Genomic DNA, 22357 nt, shown 5'->3' with positions numbered 1-22357 from the left:
ATTTTTTGGTACCCATCCCCAAATCTGTGCACAATCCTGTCTCGGAGCTCTACGGACAATTCCTTTGACCTCATGACTTGGTTTTTGCTCCAAAATGCACTGTCAACTGTGGGACCTTATATAGACAGGTTTGTGCCTTTTCAAATTATGTCCAATCAATTGAATTGACCACAGGTGGACACCAATAAAGTTGTAGAAACATCTCAAAGATGATAAATGGAAACACGATGCACCTGAGCTCAATTTCGAGTCTCATAGCAAAGGGTCTGAATACTTATGTAAATAAGGTATGTCTGCTTTTTATTTTTACTACATTTGTAAAAGTTCTAAAAACTTGTTTTCGCATTTTCACTATGGGGTATTGTGTGTAGATTGATAAAGAAAATGTTTAATTTAATCAATTTCAGAACAAGGCTGTAACGTAACAAAATGTGGAAAAAGGGGAAGGGGTCTGAATACTTTCCGAATGCACTCTATATCTGTCGTTTCCATTACATATGTCTCAGGGATTTCTTTTGCGACATTGTTTTTGTTGAGTAAACCTACAGTACCAACCTAAAATTTGGACACACCTACTCATTCCAGGGTTTTTCTTTATTTTTACTATTTTCTACACTGTAGAATAGTGAAGACATCAAAACTATGAAATAACACATATGGAATCATGTAGTAACCAAAAAAGTGTTAAACAAATCAAAACATATTTTATATTTGACATTCTTCAAAGTAGCCACCCTTTGCCTTGTATTTGTATAGTATTTGTATTAGTAATTATTATGGATCCCCATTAGCTGCTGCCAAAGCAGGAGCTACTTTTCCTGGAGTCCAGCAAAATTAAGGCAGTTTATACAATTTTAAAACACTACAATGCATTCACAGATTTCACAACACACTGTGTGCCCTCAGGCCCCTACTCCACCACATATCTACACTACTAAATCCATGTATGTATAGTGCGTGTGTGTGTGTGTGTGTGTGTGTGTGTGTGTGTGCCAGTGTTTGTGTTGCGTTACAGTCCCCGCTGTTCCATAAGGTGTTTTTTTTAAATCACATTTTACTGCTTGCGTCAGTTACTTGATGTGGAATAGAGTTTCATGACTACATGTTTCATGTAGTCATGGCTCTGTGTAGTACTGTGTGCCTCCCATACTCTGTTCTAAACTTGGGGACTGTGAAGAGACCTCTGGTGGCATGTCTTGTGGGGTATGGATGGGTGTCCGAGCTGTGTTCCAGTAGTTTAGACAGACAGCTCGGTGCATTCAACATGTCAATACCTCTCATAAATAAAAGTAGTGATGAAGTCAATCTCTCCTCCACTTTCAGCCAGGAGAGATTGACATGCATATTATTAATATTAGCTCTCTGTGTACATCCAAGGGCCAGCCGTGCTGCCCTGTTCTGAGCCATTTGCAATTTTCCAAAGTCCTTTTTTTGTGGCATCTGACCACACGACTTAACAGTAGTCAAGGTGCAACATAACTAGGGCCTGTAGGACCTACCTTGTTGATAGTGTTGTTAAGAAGGCAGAGCACACTCTTGGCATTCATTCAACCAGCTTCATGAGGTAGTCACCTGGAATGCATTTAAATTAACAGGTGTGCCTTGTTAAAGTTAATTAGTGGAATTTCTTTCCTCCTTAATGCGTTTGAGCCAATCAGATGTGTTGTGACAAGGTAGGGTTGGTATACAGAAGATAGCCCTATTTGGTAAAAGACCAAGTCCATATTATGGCAAGAACAGCTCAAATTACTTTAAGACATGAAGGTCAGTCACTGCGGACAATTTCAAGAACTTTTCAAGTTTCTTCAAGTGCAGTCGCAAAAAAACATCAAGCGAATATGATGAAACTGGCTCTCATGAGGACCACCACAGGAAATGAAGACCAGGAGTTACCTCTGCTGCAGAGGATACGTTCATTAGAGTTACCAGCCTCAGATTGCAGCCCAAATAAATGCTTCATAGAGTTCAAGTAACAGACACAACATCTCAACATCAACTGTTCAGACAAAAATGTGTAATCTACTCTGCAAAAACGTACAGTTATGAATATAGTTATATTTCCCTGAAGGAGGGAATGAGGTATAACATACAATGGGTAGTCACCAACCAATCATACTCACCTGAAGAAAACTGAAATCATGCCCAAAGGACCAATGGATGCCTTGCACCCCCTCGGAATCCCTGCCTTCCTGGCTATAATACCGGGGATTGCTATACATTATCTTTCAGTTGGTCACTCGGTATAACATACTATGGGGACATACAATCCCACCCCAAGCCAGCTCAGAGGGTACCAAACTCGGAGGCCCACGGCAGCCCAAGCACACACAGGTTACACCGGCTCCAAAAAGGGGTTTCACTAATACTTACCCAAGAAGCCTGAAATGTCAGAGCCTCATGAGGCCTGAACTGTCAGCAGTGGTATAAAGTACTTAAGTAAAAATAGTACTTTACTATTTATATTTTTGACAACTTTTACTTTTACTCCACTAGATTCCTAAAGAAAATAATGTACTTTCTACTCTACATTTTTCCTGACACCCAAAAGTACTTGTTACATTTTGAATGCTCAGCAGGACAGGAAAATGGTCTATTTCACACACTTAAAGAGAAAATTCCTGGTCATCCCTATCGCATCTGATCTGGCGGACTCACTAAACACAAATGCTTTGTGCCCATGGCTATCCGTAAATTTAAAAAACAAGAAAATCGTTTGGTTTGCTTAATATAAGGAATTTGAAATGATTTATACTTTTACTTTTGATACTTAAGTATATTTAAAACCAAATACTTATTGACTTTTACTCAAGTATGATTTTACTGGGTGGCTTTCACTTTTAATTTGTCATTTTCTATTTAGGTATCTTTACTTAAGTATAAAATTGGGTACTTTTTCCACCACTGTCAGAGCCCCATATAGGGAACCAGAACCTGTTGCAACTTGGCTATCCAAGAACAATATTTACCTTGTGAGCCTGAAATGTCAGAACTCATACGAGGAACTGCAAGTCCAAAACTACAGAACACCTGTCGTGACTTGGTAAAGCTCACATGTGCGGTGTCTAGCATCAACTAGAGTGGATAAACCACGACAGCCTAAAGCTCAGACCCAAAGGAAGCCTGCAGTAACCTGGAAACTGTACTCACGCGCTGCCACGGCAGCCCTGGGCTCAAACCCACAGGAAACTGTGGTAACCCTTATAATGCACACTTTACGCACGGCCGCAGCCCAAGGCTCAAACCCACTGTGGTAACCCAAATAAATGCACAACCAGCGAGCTTCCTAACACCCACTCCTAGACCCAGCTATAAGAACACTATGAGCCATATTGGGAGCAGTTACATCCAAGCGATAAAACCTCATAAAGGTACAGTATGTGGGGAACCCCAACTCACTGCAGCACAGATATCACCAATCATCATGCCCCTGAACAATACCCAAGAAGCCACCACACCCCTAGTGGAGTGAGCATGCATACCGCTAGGAAACACGCTATGCAACCCTTGTCCTTTGCTGTCATATACCAGGGTGATACCCTCCACAATCCTATCAGAAAGACGCTGCCTAGAAAGTGTCCTACCCTGAGCTGGATTAGCGAAACAGACAAAAAGCTGGTCACAAACGTGGATATCCTTTGTCCCATCCATATACTTGCATATGGCAGAAAACAGAGGAGGCGAGAAAAATAACAGCTCCAAAGCCCGGGACCTGTAAGACATAGGCATATCCTTGGGAGAAAAAGATGCATTAGGACGTAACATCACTTTGGAGTCGTCAGGCGCAAACTACAAACAGGAAGGGTGTACTGATAGCTCATGGAGATCCCCAACGCGTTTGGCTGATGCCAAGGCCATGAGCAGGGAAGTCTTGTAGGAAAGGACCTTCAGATCCACAGACTCCAATGGTTCAAACGGAGGCTCACACAGAATGTCCAGAACCAAAGCTAGGTCCCAGGTCAGTGCCATGGGCTTAGAGACTGATCTGAGCCAACGCACACCTTTCAGGAACCGCACCACCAAAAGATGAGACTTTGGGGTAGAGCTGTCAATCCCTACATGATACACAGAGATGGCTGCCATATTAACCTTCAATGTTGAAAAAGAAAGGCTCTGCTCAAAAAGCTCTTGCAAGAACATCAAAACATTCACTAAAGAGCTCTGAAAAGGAGAAACTCCTTAAACCTGACACCAACCCTTTAATGCACGCCACTTAAATGTATACAACCCTCTCGTAGAGGGTACATGCGCCAACTGTATAGTTGTAATCCCTACTCATCAAATGTAACCTTTCAGGAGCCAAACCCACGACTCTATATATCTGCCGTCGTGGGTGCCAAACTCTCCCATGCGCCTGGGACAATAGATCCCAATGACACGGAACCCTCCACATGTCCCCACCCAACAGGTGGATGATCTCTGGGAACCAAGTTTGTCTGGGCCAATGGGGAGCCACCAGAATCAACAACAGACCATGATGGACCCTCTCCATGGTGGCCTGAATCAGGTCCACCGGAGAAAACGCATAAAGCAGGGTTCGAGGCCACTGATACGCCAAAACATCTGCTCCCAACGGAGCGCCCAGATCCCTCATTGAGATGAAACGACTACAATGCTAGTTTTCTTGCGAGCGAAAAGATCTATGTTGGTCCTACCGAACTGGTCCGAGGGGTGTAGTCTCCACTCCATAGAGATAGTACCCCTCTTTCTGAGTAGCCCACACAGATACTCGCCATCCCAGTAAGGATGCGTATGTCGTGATCACCCTGCAGGACACTACCTGGCTCATGAGAACCCCCTGCAACAGCAGTCGCGGGTCCCTCCAAGGAGTCAATACCCTTAGACACGACAGGGATACCTTGAGCAACCAATGGCAGTGGTGAGATGTGTCCAGACGTGTAGCAACCACCCAGCACTGAAACAGACGCATCAACATAAGTCCCAGAGGCACTACAGCTATCATAGATGCCATCAGACCCAATAAGCGCAGGCAGAAGCAAACCATGCCAGACAGATTCGGAATGCGACCCTCCTCTGTTGGGACAGAAACGCATGATTCAAAACCAAGTCCAGAACAAGACCCAGAAACTGAATGTGCAGAGCCGGAGTCAAACAACGTTTCTAGTGATTCACTATGAACCTCAGAGACTGACTATGGAAACCAGTGTGGCAGTGTGGAGCTCCACCTGTTCACTTGACTCCGCTATGATCAGCCAATCATCCAGATAAGCCAATACTCTGATCCCCTGGCACTGCACCCATGCCAAAGTGTCTCCACCACCATAGAAAAGGTGCGGGCCATAGGGAGAGCCCGAAAGGCAGGACCATAAACTCATAGGCCACACCCTCGAAATGAAACCTCAGAAACGTTCTGTGGGAAGGATGTATAGCCACATGAACATAATGCATCCTTTAGATCTATAGACGTGAACCAATTGCTGGGAAGCACCGACTGCAATTAGTCAGTGATGTGTGAGCATTTTGAACTTGCAAACCTTGAGGTGCTTGTTTAAAACACTCAAGTCCAGGATGGGACGCAACATCCCATCACTCTTGGGAACTAAGAAGTACCGGCTGTACCAACTGCTCTGTACTTCTGTCACAGGGACAACCCGAATATCCTGCTTTTGAAGAAATTAGGAAATCTCCTCTCTCAAAACAGGCGCTAGGACCTTGGGGACCATTGACATAATGATGTCACGAAAAAGGAGGGGGACGCACAGCAAACTGCAGACCGTACCCCCTCGTCACAGTCCTCATCACCTATAGTGAAACTGCACATGCCCACCACTGGACGGAGCATGCTGCCAGTCTCCCATACATTATCTCCTGAAGGGACTGGCATAATTCTTTTTTTCTGTCATGCTTGTTTTCATATCCACCACTCTTGGCAACCGTGTGTCTGAATGTGGGGAAGGAACTCTGTTTATTATGCCCACACCTGGACGATACCGCACTCTCGATCCCCTTGAAAACCGAGGAACCTTGGTTAGAAACAATGTGCTTTTGTGGTACCACCGTTCTGATACTCGGCCCACCCCGAGTTCGGGGACTTCGGCAACTAGTAACTTGCCCCCATTGACCGAGCCACTTGGGACCACAGTAAATGCTTTGAGAGGAGGGCCCCGAGAATACGCCCCCTCCCCCAGCTTCCGAAACGCAGAAGAATCTGCTTTCAGCCCACTCTCCTTTGACCCAGCACAGTGTCTGTATCAAGATGTCTGCCACTGCCCAGAAGCAGCAAGACTTGTCAAAAACTGACCTCGAAGCTGCCTCCTGGCCCGGGGCAACAAAATGGGCCTGTAGGGCCTCCTTAGCCAAGCCAAACAACCTTGTTGGCAGAACTGGCTCATCCAAATACATCCGCCTGTCCATCTCAGGAATCCGGGAGAAAGTCAACCAAAGGTAGCTCTGAGCCAGCACCGTCGCCCTCATACTTTTCCTCACATGCCAGGATAGTACAGTGGCAGCTCAAAATCAGCCATAGCACGGATTTCATCAAGAAGCTCTGAAAATGGCTTCCCAGCCTCCATGGTCTTATTCAGCTCCTGCAGCAAATCGATGTGACACATCTGCAGCATTGTGACCACATTCAGCGACCGATACCAAGACCCAAAACTTGCAACATCTAGGGGGACGAGTACTCTCTCCCCATTATTAACAGACACCTAAGTCTTGTAGTCTTCATGTGCTTGAAAAGTTAACAAATTGCATAACACGTTCTTCCTTTAGGCGAGCTGAAGAGCAAAACATTTAGGAAATTAATGCTGAGATTAATTTGGACTATTTTAAGTAAGTGACTATTAGGTAGGTATTGGCTATGTTGTTGCTATGGTGGCTCAGGAGGGACAAACAACAGTACCTGCCAGGGTATGAACATAACACACCCACTTCAAACCACACCCCCAAGACAACTTTCCTTTTGCAGTCATGGCCGCTAGCATTTGTTAATGAGCAATCTTCAAAACGAGGCCAGAACGAAGTGCAGTTGCACTTTAAGAAATTGCGACAGCCTGTATGCCCTACCACCTATCTATTTCATGTATCAGGTAGCCTGCAAAATCCAGCATGGATAGAATGCAATAATTGACTAATATTTGCAATATTCTTATAATTATCGAGTGCCAATGTATCACCACGGTCCGTGCCACGGTGAAACTTGCACTCCTGTAGATCTGAAATAATTGGATTGTGAAACTTGCATCCTGCCAACCAGAAAAGCAAGTCAAAACAATTCACATATTCTTGAAAGTCAGGACAAGGATCCTGCAAAGAAACATAATTTTTATAGAAAAATACATTTAGCAGGCAGTAGGCATTTAGAATTAAATATGGACTGGAGCTTCATAGTTACATTTTAACATCACGTGCCCCACATACCTTCAAAACGATTTGTTAATCATCATTTGGTTGAAAAACACTGTTCCATCATCATTTATTGCAATAAAGAAAGTTAAACAAAATAAAAATCCACCCGTCAAACAGATAACATTTTTGTCGATCTTTAATATCTGCCATTTCCATTACACATGCAAACCTGCCTACTGTTGCAGATCATAGTGACTCACAATCAACTTTAGGTCAAGTTCTAGGGGAGAGAGTGGGGTAAGTTGAGCCACCCATCATTTCATAGAGTCTGTGAAGGAAGAAACCACATGGACTCCAAAAAACATCAATAATTTTTAGATTGGTCTATACATCATTTAGGGTCTCTATAAGCTTCAATATGAGATCCTAAACCTAGCATGAAAGCGCATCCTTGTAGCGTGTGGGCTAATAGTAAAAATGTGAATGTCGATTAAGGCAGCCCCCCACACCTCTCTGATTCAGAAAAGGATTTTGAAAATGATTTTGCCAAAGGCAAATTGAGAAAATTGAAGTGTTTTCTTCCCAGGCATAATGCAAGGCTTTATCGCTGGAATATATGGTAACAACAGGGCCTGGCCTCTGTTAAAAGTGTTTAAACAAGTACAAAGTGTTTGTTAGTTGTTAAGGCTGTGTTACAAAAATATATTAAAATACAACAAAAAATGATTGTGATTGTGTTGAATTGTGTTTGGGAAATAAAGATAGCCATGGTTTTTAAAAGGTAGTGGTAATATTTCATTCAGTACAGAAATGTATAGGCGGCTTAACTTAACCTGTCACGTGGCTCAACTTACCCCATACTTACCCCATACGGGTAAGTTGTGCCAAACTATCCCTTTTTTGGACAAGCTGTTTTCAAAACTGTTATGTTTACATGAAACCTGATTATTTCCAGGGATACACAATATCCTGAAATACTGTATATGTAGATATCTTTGTTTCCCTTGACAGTGTGATGTTGAATCTAAAAAATGTCTCAACTTACCCCACTCTCTCCTACTGCAGTTATTTATTTAGTTACCAGGACTGAATTCACAAGTTGGAAATCTTTTACATTTTATATAGAGCATCTTAATTAATCTGAATTCTATTAGACAATTTTTACAGTTAATTTCGGATCGTTTATCGAGATCTAGCCCTGTCTGCTTTCACTAAAAGGTAGCATTATATAGGATTTTTTTAATGAATGGATGTACAATATTGTATAAATATTAGTTCACAAATGAGCATAGGCTAACCCAACCTCTGACCTCATATTGTAATGGTCTACCTTCTTGATAGCTCTGATCAGGGCAGGTCAAGAGTTGTTGATAATGGCCAACCCGCTGTTGATTGGTTTTCCACATCCATCTCTCTACTTCCCATGTAATTGCTTCCTTTAGGCCTCTCTAAATGAAGGCAAATGGAGACAGGGTCAGTTCAGCTGCCCTCCTCTCTTCTCCTCTTCGTACCCTCTTCATTCTTCTATTCAATTCAATGCAAAGGTCTTTATTGGCATGGGAAACACATGTTTACATTGCTGAAGCAAGTGAAATCGATAATAAACAAAAGTGAAATAAACAGCAAACATTACACTCCCAAGTTTCAAAGGAAAAGACACATTTCAAATGTCATATTCTGTCTCTGTACAGTGTTATAATGATGTGCAAATAGTTAAAGTACAAAAGAGAAAATAAATAAACATAAATCCGGGTTATATTTACAGTGGTGTTTGTTCTTCACTGGTTGCTCTATACTTGTGGCAACAGGTCACAAATCTTGCTGCTGTGATGGCCCACTGTGGTAATTCACCCAATAGATATGGGAGTTTATCAAAATTGAATTCCTCCTTCTCCGTTGGCCCCTCTCCTCTATGTACCCCCTCCATCCCCTTGTCCCCCCCCATCGACCACTTCAGAGGGCTCCAGGAAATTACAGGGGATCTGACTAATTGCAGCCGGCCCACCGACAAACAGGGAGCACGTCACCCGTCAGGAGAGGGGGGAGGAGAGGGGGAGGGGTGGAGGAGATGGTAAAATGTCTAGGGGCCTGGTCGAGACAGAAGTCCACAGGTTATGATTTGACCGAACAGGAACAGGTAGTGAAGAATACCTTAAGAACAGTCAATAACAGGCTACGTTATTACGGCACATTACCAAATACTCTACTGTGTGATGCCACTTGCATAGATGCATGCAGGAGCCTAGTCAGATAGCCTAGTGGTTAAGCGAGTTGGGCCAAAAGGTTGCTGGCTCAAATCCCTAACCTGACTAGGTTTACAAAATCTGTTGATGTGCCCTTGAACAAGGCACTTAACCCTAATTGCTCCTGTAAGTTGCTATCAAATTTGAAAGAGTGTTTGCTAAATGGCTAAAATATGAAACTTAAATACCTGCAGACATCAAGTTAAAAAATGGATGATAGACATATACCATTCCAGTAAACTATTTCCTACTTTACTGAAGGCCTACCACCACTCCGGAGGCCACTGTACTAAATGAAAGCAATTTAGGCAAGTTAACTAATAGCCATGCCTGGAGCGGACAGCATGTGATTATTCAGGGCTCTGAGATGGGCCACCCTCAACCCAAATGAGTCCAAAAGCCCAGAATAAAGCCAATTCATCCTGATGATGTAATTTCCACTAGTCACAAGTGACTTGCAGCCGGCCCTGCATGTGTCGGCCGGCGGAATAGAATGCATCCGTCATTCACCGGCTGATTAACGCACTCCAGATGTGCCCGTCCTCCGATTTCAGGGCTCCCCGCCCCCTCGCTTTGTTGTGATAATGATACAGTACCCAGAGTACAAGTGTTTATTTTATTTTCCGTCCGTTTCTCCGGTGGTGTAGCCGGGCAAGTCAGGGACCTTAGGTTCGCGCTGCTTCCCGATAGCCAATTGTGCGGCTGAGATGAAAGCGAGAGTCGAGTTATTCCACTTTCCCCGTGGAGTCAGGCCCCCCTTCCTCACACTCCCGTCCACCCTACCTCAGACATGAGTGTAATTGTAAACTGCTGCTGGTAGCTGTACTGTAAGTTTTGAGGTGGAGGGACCACCACCGGCCACGTAGGAAATTCATGAATGTCAGAGTTGTCAGGATCAAACGAGAGACACTTCCTGTTTGGGTCAGGTGAGAACAACTCCAGGCAGGCAGCGTGGAGGGTGGTTCTGTCTAGAAGGGACTGAGCTATAAACAGAGTAGGTAGAAGAAGTTGCCCCCAACCTCTGATACTAGGGTCAGATAAGTTTAGGATTGGGGTTGGGTAATCTGATCCTAGAACTGTGGTATAGTGACTGCAACTTGTACTTCTAGTAACCCAAACCCTGATTCTCACCATAACCTTGACCCTCTGAAATGCTGCCACTGAGGAACCCTTACAGATAAGGGATATAGCCATCTCTCTTAGCCCTGATAGGCCGTATAAAGATACAGATCTAGGGGGGAGCCTGTGTAGAGGCTGGTGCAACAGGACAAGGTGGCCAAACAATCTGCCCCAAGGAGGATGACAACAACCCTTCAACAACACACACACTCAAACACCACCCTCATCCTTAAGAGATTAGACTTGATGGCTGTTCCCAAAACAAAAAACAAGGCATATCCTCCACGTTTTATGTTGTTTGTGAACATGTTTTGGGAAGCTGGAAAAGCCAAACCCACTCACAACATTTCTTCACAAACAGGACTGACTCACAACACAAGTTATGACCTTATTGTGTTCCAGAGTTGACCTTTGATGAGATCCACAGAGTCCTGATGCCAAGCCTAGGAGTATCCATTGCTTGACCATCAGCTGCTCGATTTACTTGTATCAATCCTCTCAAAAAGTTTAAACCTTTCACATAACCCACATGAAAAAATACTATAGTATACTATAGTTTTCACTGTAGTGTTTTTTAATTTTTTTTTATCTTTGTCATAGAAGTGGAGGCTTTCCCTTCCAGGAAACCTACTGGAGAAATACATCAAAACAAAAAAATCCAGAAATTGTAGTTAGGAACTATCCATTCAGGTGTCTTGACAGATAGTTCAGCGCTTTCGCTCTGTTCTATAACCTGTAGGGAACACACTATATGGTCTGCACCGCCCACAACCGCAGGGCTCTCCAGAGGGTGGTGCGGTCTGCACAACGCATCACTGGGAGGAAACTACCTGACCTCCAGGACACCTACAGCACCCGATGCCACAGGAAGGCCAAAAAGATCATCAAGGACAACAACCACCCGAGCCACTGCCTGTTCACCCCACTACCATCCAGAAGGCGAGGTCAGTACAGGTGCATAAAAGCTTGGACCAAGAGACTGAAAAACAGCTTCTATCTCAAGGCCATCAGACTGTTAAACAGCCATCACTAACACAGAAAAGCTGTTGCCTACATACAGACTTGAAATCATTGGGCACTTTAATAAATGGATCACTAGTCACTTTAATAATGCGACTTTAATATGTTAACATATCTTGCATTACTCATCTCATATGTGCAGTATACAGTGAGGGAAAAAAGTATTTGATCCCCTGCTGATTTTGTACGTTTGCCCACTGAAAAAGAAATGATCAGTCTATAATTTTAATGCTAGGTTTATTTGAACAGTGAGAGATAGAATAACAACAAAAAAATACAGAAAAATGCATGTCAAAAATGTTATAAATTGATTTGCATTTTAATGAGGGAAATAAGTATTTGACCCCTCTGCAAAACATGACTTAGTACTTGGTGGCAAAACCCTTGTTGGTAATCACAGAGGTCAGACATTTCTTGTAGTTGGCCACCAGGTTTGCACACATCTCAGGAGGGATTTTGTCCCACTCCTCTTTGCAGATCTTCTCCAAGTCATTAAGGTTTCGAAGCTGACGTTTGGCAACTCGAACCTTCAGCTCCCTCCACAGATTTTCTATGGGATTAAGGTCTGGAGACTGGCTAGGCCACTCCAGGACCTTAATGTGCTTCTTCTTGAGCCACTCCTTTGTTGCCTTGGCTGTGTGTTTTGGGTCATTGTCATGCTGGAATACCCATCCACGACCCATTTTCAATGCCCTGGCTGAGCGAAGGAGGTTCTCACCCAAGATTTGACGGTACATGGCCCGTCCATCGTCCCTTTGATGCGGTGAAGTTGTCCTGTCCCCTTAGCAGAAAAACACCCCCAAAGCATAATGTTTCCACCTCCATGTTTGATGGTGGGGATGGTGTTCTTGGGGTCATAGGCAGCATTCCTCCTCCTCCAAACACGGCGAGTTGAGTTGATGCCAAAGAGCTCCATTTTGGTCTCATCTGACCACAACACTTTCACCCAGTTGTCCTCTGAATCATTCAGATGTTCATTGGCAAACTTCAGACGGGCATGTATATGTGCTTTCTTGAGCAGGGGACCTTGTGGGCGCTGCAGGATTTCAGTCCTTCACGGCGTAGTGTGTTACCAATTGTTTTCTTGGTGACTATGGTCCCAGCTGCCTTGAGATCATTGACAAGATCCTCCCGTGTAGTTCTGGGCTGATTCCTCACCGTTCTCATGATCATTGCAACTCCACGAGGTGAGATCTTGCATGGAGCCCCAGGCCGAGGGAGATTGACAGTTCTTTTGTGTTTCTTCCATTTGCGAATAATCGCACCAACTGTTGTCACCTTCTCACCAAGCTGCTTGGCGATGGTCTTGTAGCCCATTCCAGCCTTGTGTATGTCTACAATCTTGTCCCTGACATCCTTGGAGAGCTCTTTGGTCTTGGCTATGGTGGAGAGTTTGGAATCTGATTGATTGATTGCTTCTGTGAACAGGTGTCTTTTATACAGGTAACAAACTGAGATTAGGAGCACTCCCTTTAAGAGTGTGCTCCTAATCTCAGCTCGTTACCTGTATAAAAGACACCTGGGAGACAGAAATCTTTCTGATTGAGAGGGGTCAAATACTTATTTCCCTCATTAAAATGCAAATCAATTTATAACATTTTTGACATGTGTTTTTCAGGATTTTTTTGTTGTTATTCTGTCTCTCACTGTTCATATAAACCTACCATTAAAATTATAGACTGATCCTTTCTTTGTCAGTGGGAAAACGTACAAAATCAGCAGGGGATCAAATACTTTTTTCCCCCACTGTATACTGTATTTTATACTATCTATTGCATCTTGACTATGCCACTCTGTAATTTCTCTTACATATATTTGTATGTATATATTCATATTATATTCCTTTACTTAGATTTGTGTGTATTAGGTAGTTTGAATTGTTAATTACTTGTTAGATATTACTGCACTGTCAGAACTAGAAGCAAAAGCATTTCACTACACTCACAATAACATCTGCTAACCATGTGTATGTGACCAATAACATTTTATTTGACTTGGCATGTGGGGGAGGGGAATGGGCTTGGTATATGCAAATTAAATACTGTAGTATTCTACAGTATACTATAACATTCTATAGTAAGTACTACACATGATCAAGAGATACTACAGTGAGTAGTATAGTATACTACAAAATTCTGTAGCAAGCACTACACGATTGATGATACTACAGTGTGTAGTATACTACTTTATAGTATACGACAGTTTACTACAGAATTCTATAGTAAGTACTATAGTATTCTATAATAAACTGTAGTCTTTTTTCATCTGGGAAACCTTCACCTGTGATATTGAAATGAAAGCTAATTTCTGGTGTGTGTATGGAAGGAGCAATGATAATTCTACATGCCCTTTAAAGTACCAGGCAATTTGCCCTCTGTTCTATGTGTGCCAGTTTATCACAGTGAAGGGGGAGTAGATTGTCCAACTAAGGTCAGATTGACAGTAATAGCAATAATTACTTGGAGTGACTGAGGAGCACACCCAGCTATCCAATCAGGCACTGAGGGGACGTCCAGCCATCCAATCAGGTGAAGGACCCTAGTTACTAATCAGTAGCAGAATAGCCCACTTGACAATCAGACAGAACTCCCAATTCACCACTGATTGCCGAGGTCGTATGCCCCCCTCAAAACCCTCAACCAACCCCCCAGCCTGAAGACACACTTCCAATCCTAATCTCTCGCAATGAGCTACCCTGGCCCTATAAGCCTGTTAGCAGTGAAGGGTGCATGCAAAATAATGATGTGTGCATGCAGGTGTGTCTACAATATCCCCTGAGTTAAATTGAGTATAGGTTAAGTTATTTGTCTCATCCACCTTGAGGTGTGTGACCAGCTGTGTTTATACTGCAGCATGCAGATTAAAAGCATCTCTAGTCTACTCTTCGGGTCAAATCCAAACATGGAACCAAACTGCAGTGTGCCCCATACGATTCTCTCCAGAGTAGCGAAAAGCACATTTTCAGAAGGCAAATTTATTCAGAATAGTAGGTGAAACACTGAACTGCCTCTGACATAGAAATGTTCTATTGAAACCAAGTGAAGACAAATAATTTTAGACAGACGGGCGGCAACCGAGCCAGACAGGGGGGCCTATGGACAGTGTAACACCAGGGGAAACCCTGGGCATGAAGCTGGGCCTCCTGGTGGTTCAGAGCAGAGCCGGTGCAGCTCTTCCTGGTTAATGAGGCGGGTCTCCCTAATGAGGCATGAGTGCAACAGGAACCAACCGGGCCTGGACAGAACCTGACTGACTGGATACTAATCCTCAGGAAATGGGCTCTTAACCGCACGCCATATCCCCATCAGAGCAACTGTCAGACATGAAAAAGGTGCTTGGTGGTCTGTTGATGTATTACCCCGTAGTACTAAATCTCCTCTCTCTTCACAGGCAAAGACACAGAGAGCGGCCAACTTTGTACTCAAATAGAAAGCACAGATACATACACACATGGATGTACGTATGCTTGTGTGTGTATGTTCTTCTGTGCGCTTTGAGACAATGATGGTGGATTAAACTGAAACAGACTGGAGGGAGTTGCATGGGAGGCAAAAGCAAACACGAGCATGCACTTTGTTTTATTGTTACACAGGCGCCAGTCATCAAAAACAAAGGGAGGTAGAGTCTTTAGTAAGATTAGATTTACAGTATATTTACATAAAGGACAAATATGCATGCACTCCATGCTTTGTCTTAAGGCTATGTTTGATTGACCTTGTAATATATTTACAATAATGTGTGGTTGATGGATCTTTAAACCTCCTTCTGCTTTAGTCCATTAATAACACCACAGTTGAATACACTCCACTCTTTACTCTGTCTAGACTAGCTTTACAAAGTGTCTTCCAGAAGACCAGTGTTTTCCTAATGATTACGGGGGCCAACGATTATCTCTGAACAACCCTGTCTGGAGGCTGAAAAGATTCGGCATTGGCCCTCAGACCCTCAAAAAGTTCTAAAGTACCGATGCACCAAGTCTGGAACCAACAGGACCCTGAACAGCTCCTACCCCCAAGCCATAAGACTGCTAAATAGCTAGCTAAATAGCTACCCGGACTATCTGCATAGACCCTTTTTTGACTCATCACATACACTGCTGCTACTATTTATTATCTATCCTGTTGCCTTGACACTTTATTACTAGGTACAGTGCCTTCTGAAAGTATTTGACTTTATGTTTTTCAGCGGCAGAGACTGAGAGACTAGTCAGGATCGAGGGAAAGATGAACGGAGCAAAGTACAAAGAGATCCTTGAGGAAATCCTGCTCCAGAGCGCTCAGGACCTCAGACTGAGGCAAAGGCTCACCTTCCAACAGGACAACGACCATAAGCACACAGCCAAGACAACGCAGGACAACGTGGCTTTGGGACAAGTCTCTGAATGTCATTGAGTGGCCCAGCCAGAGCCCAGACTTGAACCCGATCAAACATCTCTGGAGAGACCTGAAAATAGCTGTGCAGCGACACTCCCCATCCAACCTGACAGAGCTTGGGAGGATCTGCAGGGGATCAAATACTTTTTTCCCTCACTGTATGCTGATGATTTAACCATATACGCATCAGCAACCACAGCTAATGAAGTCACTGAAACCCTTAACAAAAAATTGCAGTCTGTTTTGGAATGGGTGGCCAGTAATAAACTGGTTCTGAACATCTCTAAAACTAAGAGCATTGTATTTGGTACAAATCATTCCTTAAGTTCTAGACCTCAGCTGAATCTGGTAATGAATGGTGTGGCTGTTGAACAAGTTGAGGAGACTAAATTACTTGGCATTACCTTAGATTGTAAACTGTCATGGTCAAAAGATATAGATTCAGTGGTTATAAAGATCGGGAGAGGTCTAGCCGTAATAAAGAGATGCTCTGCTTTTTTGACACCACATTCCAAAAAGCAAGTTTTGCAGGCTCTAGTTTTGTCTAATCTTGATTATAGTCCAGTCGTGTGGTCCAGTGCTGCAAGGAAAGACCTAGTTAAGCTGCAGCTGGCCCAGAACAGAGCGGCACATTTTGCTCTTAATTGTAATCAGAGGGCTAATATAAATAATATGCATGCCAGTCTCTCTTGGCTAAGAGTTGAGGAGAGACTGACTGCATCACGTCTTCTTTTTATAAGAAACAATGTGTTAAAATCCCAAATTGTTTGCATAGTCAACTTACACACAGCTTTGACACACACACTTATCTCACCAGACCACGGGGGACCAGTACGGGGGAAAAAAATGTATGAAATGTATGCATTCACTACTGTAAGTCGCTCTGGATAAGAGCGTCTGCTAAATGACTAAAAACATTTCATATTTGAGATTCTTCAAAGTAGCCACTCTTTGCCTTGATGACAGCTTTGCACACTCTTGGTATTCTCTCAACCAGCTTCACCTGGAATTCCTTCCCAACAGTCTTGAAGGAGTTCCCACATATGCTGAGCACTTGTTGGCTGCTTTTCCTTCAGTCTGTGGTCCAACTCATCCCAAACCATCTAAATTGGGTTGAGGTTGGGTGATTGTGGAGGCCAGGTCATCTGATGCAGCACTCCCTCACTCTCCTTCTTGGTCAAATAGCCCTTACACAGCCTGAGGGTGTGTTGGGTCATTGTCCGGTTGAAAAACAAATTATAGTCCCACTAAGTACAAACCAGATGGGATGGTGTATCGCTGCAGAATGCTGTGGTAGCCATGCTGGTTAAGTGTGCCTTGAATTGTAAATAAATCACAATCAGTGTCACCAGTAAAGCACCCCCACACAATCACACCTCCTCCTCCATGCTTCATGGTGGGAACCACACATGCAGAGATCCGTTCACCTACTCTGCGTCTCACAAAGACACAGCGGTTGGAACCAAAAATCTAAAATTTGGACAGATTTCCACTGGTCTAATGTCCATTGCTCGTATTTCAGGCCTTTCAGAGCCTGGTAACTCTAACGAACTTATCCTCTGCAGCAGTGGTATATCTAGGTCTTCCTTTCCTGTGGCGGTCCTCATGAGAGCCAGTTTCATCATAGCACTTGATGGTTTTTGTGACTGCACTTGAAGAAAGTTCTTGAAATTGACTAACCTTCATGTCTTAAAAGTAATGATGGACTGTCGTTTCTCTTTGCTTATTTGAGCTGTTCTTGCCATAATATGGACTTGGTCTTTTACCAGATAGGGCTATATTCTGTATACCACCCCTACCTTGTCACAACACAACTGATTGGCTCAAATGCATTAAAAAGGAAATAAATTCCACAAAGGAACTTTTAACAAGGCACACCTGTTAATTGAAATGCATTCCAGGTGACTACCTCATTGAGCTGGTTGAGAGAATGCCAAGAGTGTGCAAAGCTGTCATCAATGCAAAGGGTGGCTACTTTGAAGAATATATTTGATTTGTTTATCACTTTTTTGGTTACTACATGATTCCATATGATTCCACTTTTGACTGGTACTGTAGGTTTATTAAACAAAAGCAATCTCGCAAAATAATCCCTGAGACATACAGCATGTAATGGAAATGGCAGATATAGAGTGTATTCGGAAAGTGTTTAGACCCCTTCCCTTTTCCCACATTTTGTTACGTTACAGCCCTATTCTAAAATTGATAAAGAAAAATGTTTAATTTAATCTATCTACACACAATACACACATAATAACAAAGAGAAAACAAGTTTTTTGAAACTTTACAAATGTAGAAAAAATAAACAGAAATACCTTATTTACATAAGTATTCAGACCCTTTGCTTTGAGACTCGAAATTGAGCTCAGGTGCATCCTGTTTCCATTGATCATCCTTGAGATGTTTCTACAACGTGATTGGAGTCCACCTGTGGTAAATTCAATTGATTGGACATAATTTGAAAAGACACACACCTGTCTATGGTGTTGGTTACTACAAGATTCCATGTGTTATTTCATCATTTTGATGTCTTCACTATTATTCTACAATGTAGAAAATAATATAAAGAAAAGAAAAACCCTGGAATGAGTAGGTGTGTCCAAACTTTTGACTGGTATTGTATGTAAATGTTATTTTTCAGTTTTTTATTTTTAATACATTTGCAAAAATTTCTAAAAACCTGTTTTTGCTTTGTCATTATTGGGTATTGTGTGTAGATTGATGAGGTGTGAAAAAAACAATTTAATCAATTTTAGAATAAGGCTGTATTGTAACAAAATGTGGAAAAAGTCAAGGGGTCTGAATACTTCCCAAATGCACTGTATATGTACTTATCTACCTCAATTACCTCTTACCCCTGCACATCGACTTGGGACTGGTATCCAGTGTATATAGCCAAGTTATCATTACTCATTGTGTATTTATTATTGCTTGTATTATTACTTTTCTATTATTTCTCTATTTTCTCTCCCTCTCTGCATTGTTGGGAAGGGCCCGTAAGTAAGCATTTCACTGTTGAGTCTACACCCGTTGTTGACGAAGCACGTGACAAATACAAATGTATTTGATTTGTCTATGTGAACAGATCCAGCCCACTGCCCAAGCAGTCCTCAAGGTCAACTGGATTAATGTCTCTGTTTTTTTGGCAGGCGTCTGTCTGAGTGTCTGTTTAAACATCTGTCTGTCCTCCTTTCCTCCGTTGCTTGTAAACAGATTTCTCCTCCGTCTCCTGTCTACTTGGGCTTTGAGGTTCAGCTGGTTGCAAAGCAGACTGTAGCCACTCGTAGAACCTTTTGATGCTTGAAAACCCTTTGCTATAGCGAATTGTATGCTCAAGAATTGAGGTCTGAGACTATTTAAATTTCAATAAATTCTGAGCACTTTTTGTAAATCAAGTCATGAACTAAACTTTGATCATCATTTTAGACACAATGATATGTAGCTAGCTGCTGTAATTGGTCATGGACAATGTACCTCTCAATTTGTTTGACATATTCCTCCATTTTCTGATTGGCTACTTCCACAAGGAAGTAGATGTAATCCTCCTTTGCCAGGACCTGTCCTTTGTGGCTCAGTGGAACCTCCAGACCATGGGTACTTCGGACTGCCTAGAGAAATATCCCATGGAGAATGCACACAGAATAAAACAAACAACTTCTGTTACACAAGCTTTTCAGTAAAGCACTTCATTACAGAAGAATAATTGAAAAACGTAAACTCAATTACAAACAGTTATGATTTGCCCTTCTTGTCTACAGTCAATCCAGAGTTTCTAAAGCCAGAGTTTATTGCCAAAGAGTGCTGTAAAATAAACATCAGTTTACATTAACTATCACTGCTGTGTTTTTCAGCCAACACATTGTATGCACAGTTCATGGTACAGTAATTTTAATATAAGCAAGCAATACAGAGCCAACTGCAACATGTTGTAAACAAGTCTGGAGAGTCTGATATTTTTTCTGGTGTTTTCAATGACAACTAGAGAGCAGGAGGGTTCTTTAACTCCAACCAGCCGCTGTGCATTTTCAAGCTGTCTGCATTGGACATGAAGCACAAAACTTCAAACTTCAACACAGCATCTTCACATGACATCTCCAAATCAGACATCAAATCGCCCATATGACATTTCTTGGTATGATGAAAAGCCAGGGACAGTTCAGTTTCTGCACATCTGGAGCGTCTGACACCTGGGACAGATAGATGATAAATAGACAGACTAAGGCTGACACTACAGGAATAGGATGATTCACCATTGTAGCTATGACCTGCATAGTAGCTAGCTATCTGAATAATGTAATGGATGACAGTAGGCTAGCTATCTCGCTATCTAACTAGCTTACAATGGTATACTAGTTAGATAGATAGCTGCAGCAGGCATTTAGTGACTGGAATAATACAAAAGCTAGCAAAAACCTCACTTCCATCTATGAGAAGAATGCTTCCAGAACAGGAGCTGGTGGTGAAATAATAGGCTGAGTTGTTTATGGCAGAAACAATATGTGAGATGTCCTCCCTTCTTGCTGACATCTAAGTTATGTTGTTTAAACATTGTTTATTCCATTGGATAAATGTATTTTCTATTTTAGCTAACAGACAGATTGAGAGTATATTACTCGGCATCATCTATAATATACAGCGTTTTCCATTTAGTAAGCAAGCATGCTTGCCTAATGTTTTGAATAAAATGTAATGTTTATCAAATGAAAAAAGCGTTTTACGGTTGCCGAGAGAGTGAAATGCTGATCAGTCAAATCAGAGAGGGAGAGGTGAAGCGAGAGGGATAGATGGGCCCAAGTGGACTAGTGGAAACCTGTTGTTCTCATATCTGTGGATAATCTGTGGTCAAACGCGGATGTTTAAAAATGTCCTGCTGTCGCCACCGTGAGGCAACAGAGGGGAGGACAGCCACTTAACTTCTCTCATGAATTAGTCCGTTTTGACATACCTTATCATTGCCTTGATATATGTTCATGCTAGTTGTGCTGGTGACACATTATGGTATTTCTACTCAAACGTCCTGCTGAAGTAATGAAGTTAGCTAGCTAGGTAACAAGAAATGGCTTATTTGATAGCTAATGCTACTGTCCAAAGACCACAAGTCACTTGTGTGTCTTCTACTGCTGCTTGCCAGCGTTCTGCATTTAACGTGATTTACAAAGACTACTCTATTTGTGTGCAGTTTACAACATCCAAGTTAACGAGAGCCATTCGAGTGAGTAAGTTTGGAGGACGGAAACTGCTCCTACAGTACATACCTGCGCCAAATTCAGATCAGAAACCAGTAAATCAAATCATTCAAAAACTTGAATTTACTATTAGTTTTGCTAAAGTACAATGAATACATTGGATGGTTAGCTATTGCACTTCTACCTGTAGCTGTTTTATATTTTGTATTATGTTAGTTGAATGTAGTTCTGCCGATGGTTCTCGTGAAACAGCCTGTGTGTTCTCCAGGTACTGATCCATGTGTGTGGTGTGAACCAAGTGGAGACCAACACCAGGAAGCCCAGCCTGCCCTACACTCCAGGAAGTGATGTGTCCCGGGTTGTGGAGGCTGTTGGAGATGGGGTATGATTACTGATGGTCTTCTCATGCAGAATGTGATGCTAGTGTAGTTTGCATCCAGCACTACTTAAGACTTATGAACCACAAGTAGCCTTTTGGTGATTGCATTTACAGTTCATATAAGGAAATCAGCAGAGGTGCGACCAAGTCATTGTTTTACAAGTCACAAGTAAGTCTGAAGTCTTAGCATTCAAGTCCCAAGTCAAGTCCCAAGTCAAGACAGGCAAGTCCGAGTCAAGTCTCAAGTCAAGACCGTCAAGTCAAGTCTCAAGTCCTAAACTTTGAGTTTCGAGTCCTAAACAAGTCATAATGTGCTCTTCACCAAATGTAATACCATTTCATATTTTTAACAAGCGTAATAGTTAGTATATTACATTTACGCAAATCATGAATGCTTTTAAAAATATCTATATATTTATTACTTTCCAAATAAACTTTATATTTCGCTATGGGGCGCAATCGGGCGATGTAGGCTTGTACACAACCGCCCAACCTTAACATACACACACTCTCTGTGTGGTTACAGTAGGCTAATATATTACAATGGTTTTAGGAACAGCAGTAACATCAGGCAGGATTTAGGCTACCAACTGCCTAGCCAGTTGTAGCTCAATCTTGGGTGCAATGATCACATTCCCAAACTGACTGACTGTGGAGGCTCATTGATTTAACGTTAGCCTACATGATACACTAGTAATGAAATGTATAGCTGTCGGCTATATTAGCCACGAC

The 22357-nt window shown here is 42.5% G+C and overlaps 1 protein-coding gene across 1 annotated transcript; it reads right to left on the bottom strand.

Annotated features, from left to right (window-relative positions):
• Positions 1-19229: 19229 nt before the first annotated feature.
• tyw3 (tRNA-yW synthesizing protein 3 homolog (S. cerevisiae)) lies at positions 19230-20740 on the bottom strand. Its single transcript, XM_014139942.2, is given in 7 exon segments — positions 19230-19350; positions 19535-19668; positions 19787-19861; positions 20070-20119; positions 20122-20193; positions 20196-20247; positions 20474-20740. Coding segments are annotated over 7 exon segments (618 nt in total). The 5' UTR covers positions 20588-20740.
• Between the last annotated feature and the right edge of the window lie 1617 nt (positions 20741-22357).

This window comes from Salmo salar, chromosome ssa14 (genome assembly GCF_905237065.1).
Source record: "Salmo salar chromosome ssa14, Ssal_v3.1, whole genome shotgun sequence".
Lineage (NCBI taxonomy): Eukaryota > Metazoa > Chordata > Actinopteri > Salmoniformes > Salmonidae > Salmo > Salmo salar.
Note: the sequence above shows the minus strand (reverse complement) of the source record. Positions and strands in the feature narration are given on the sequence as shown.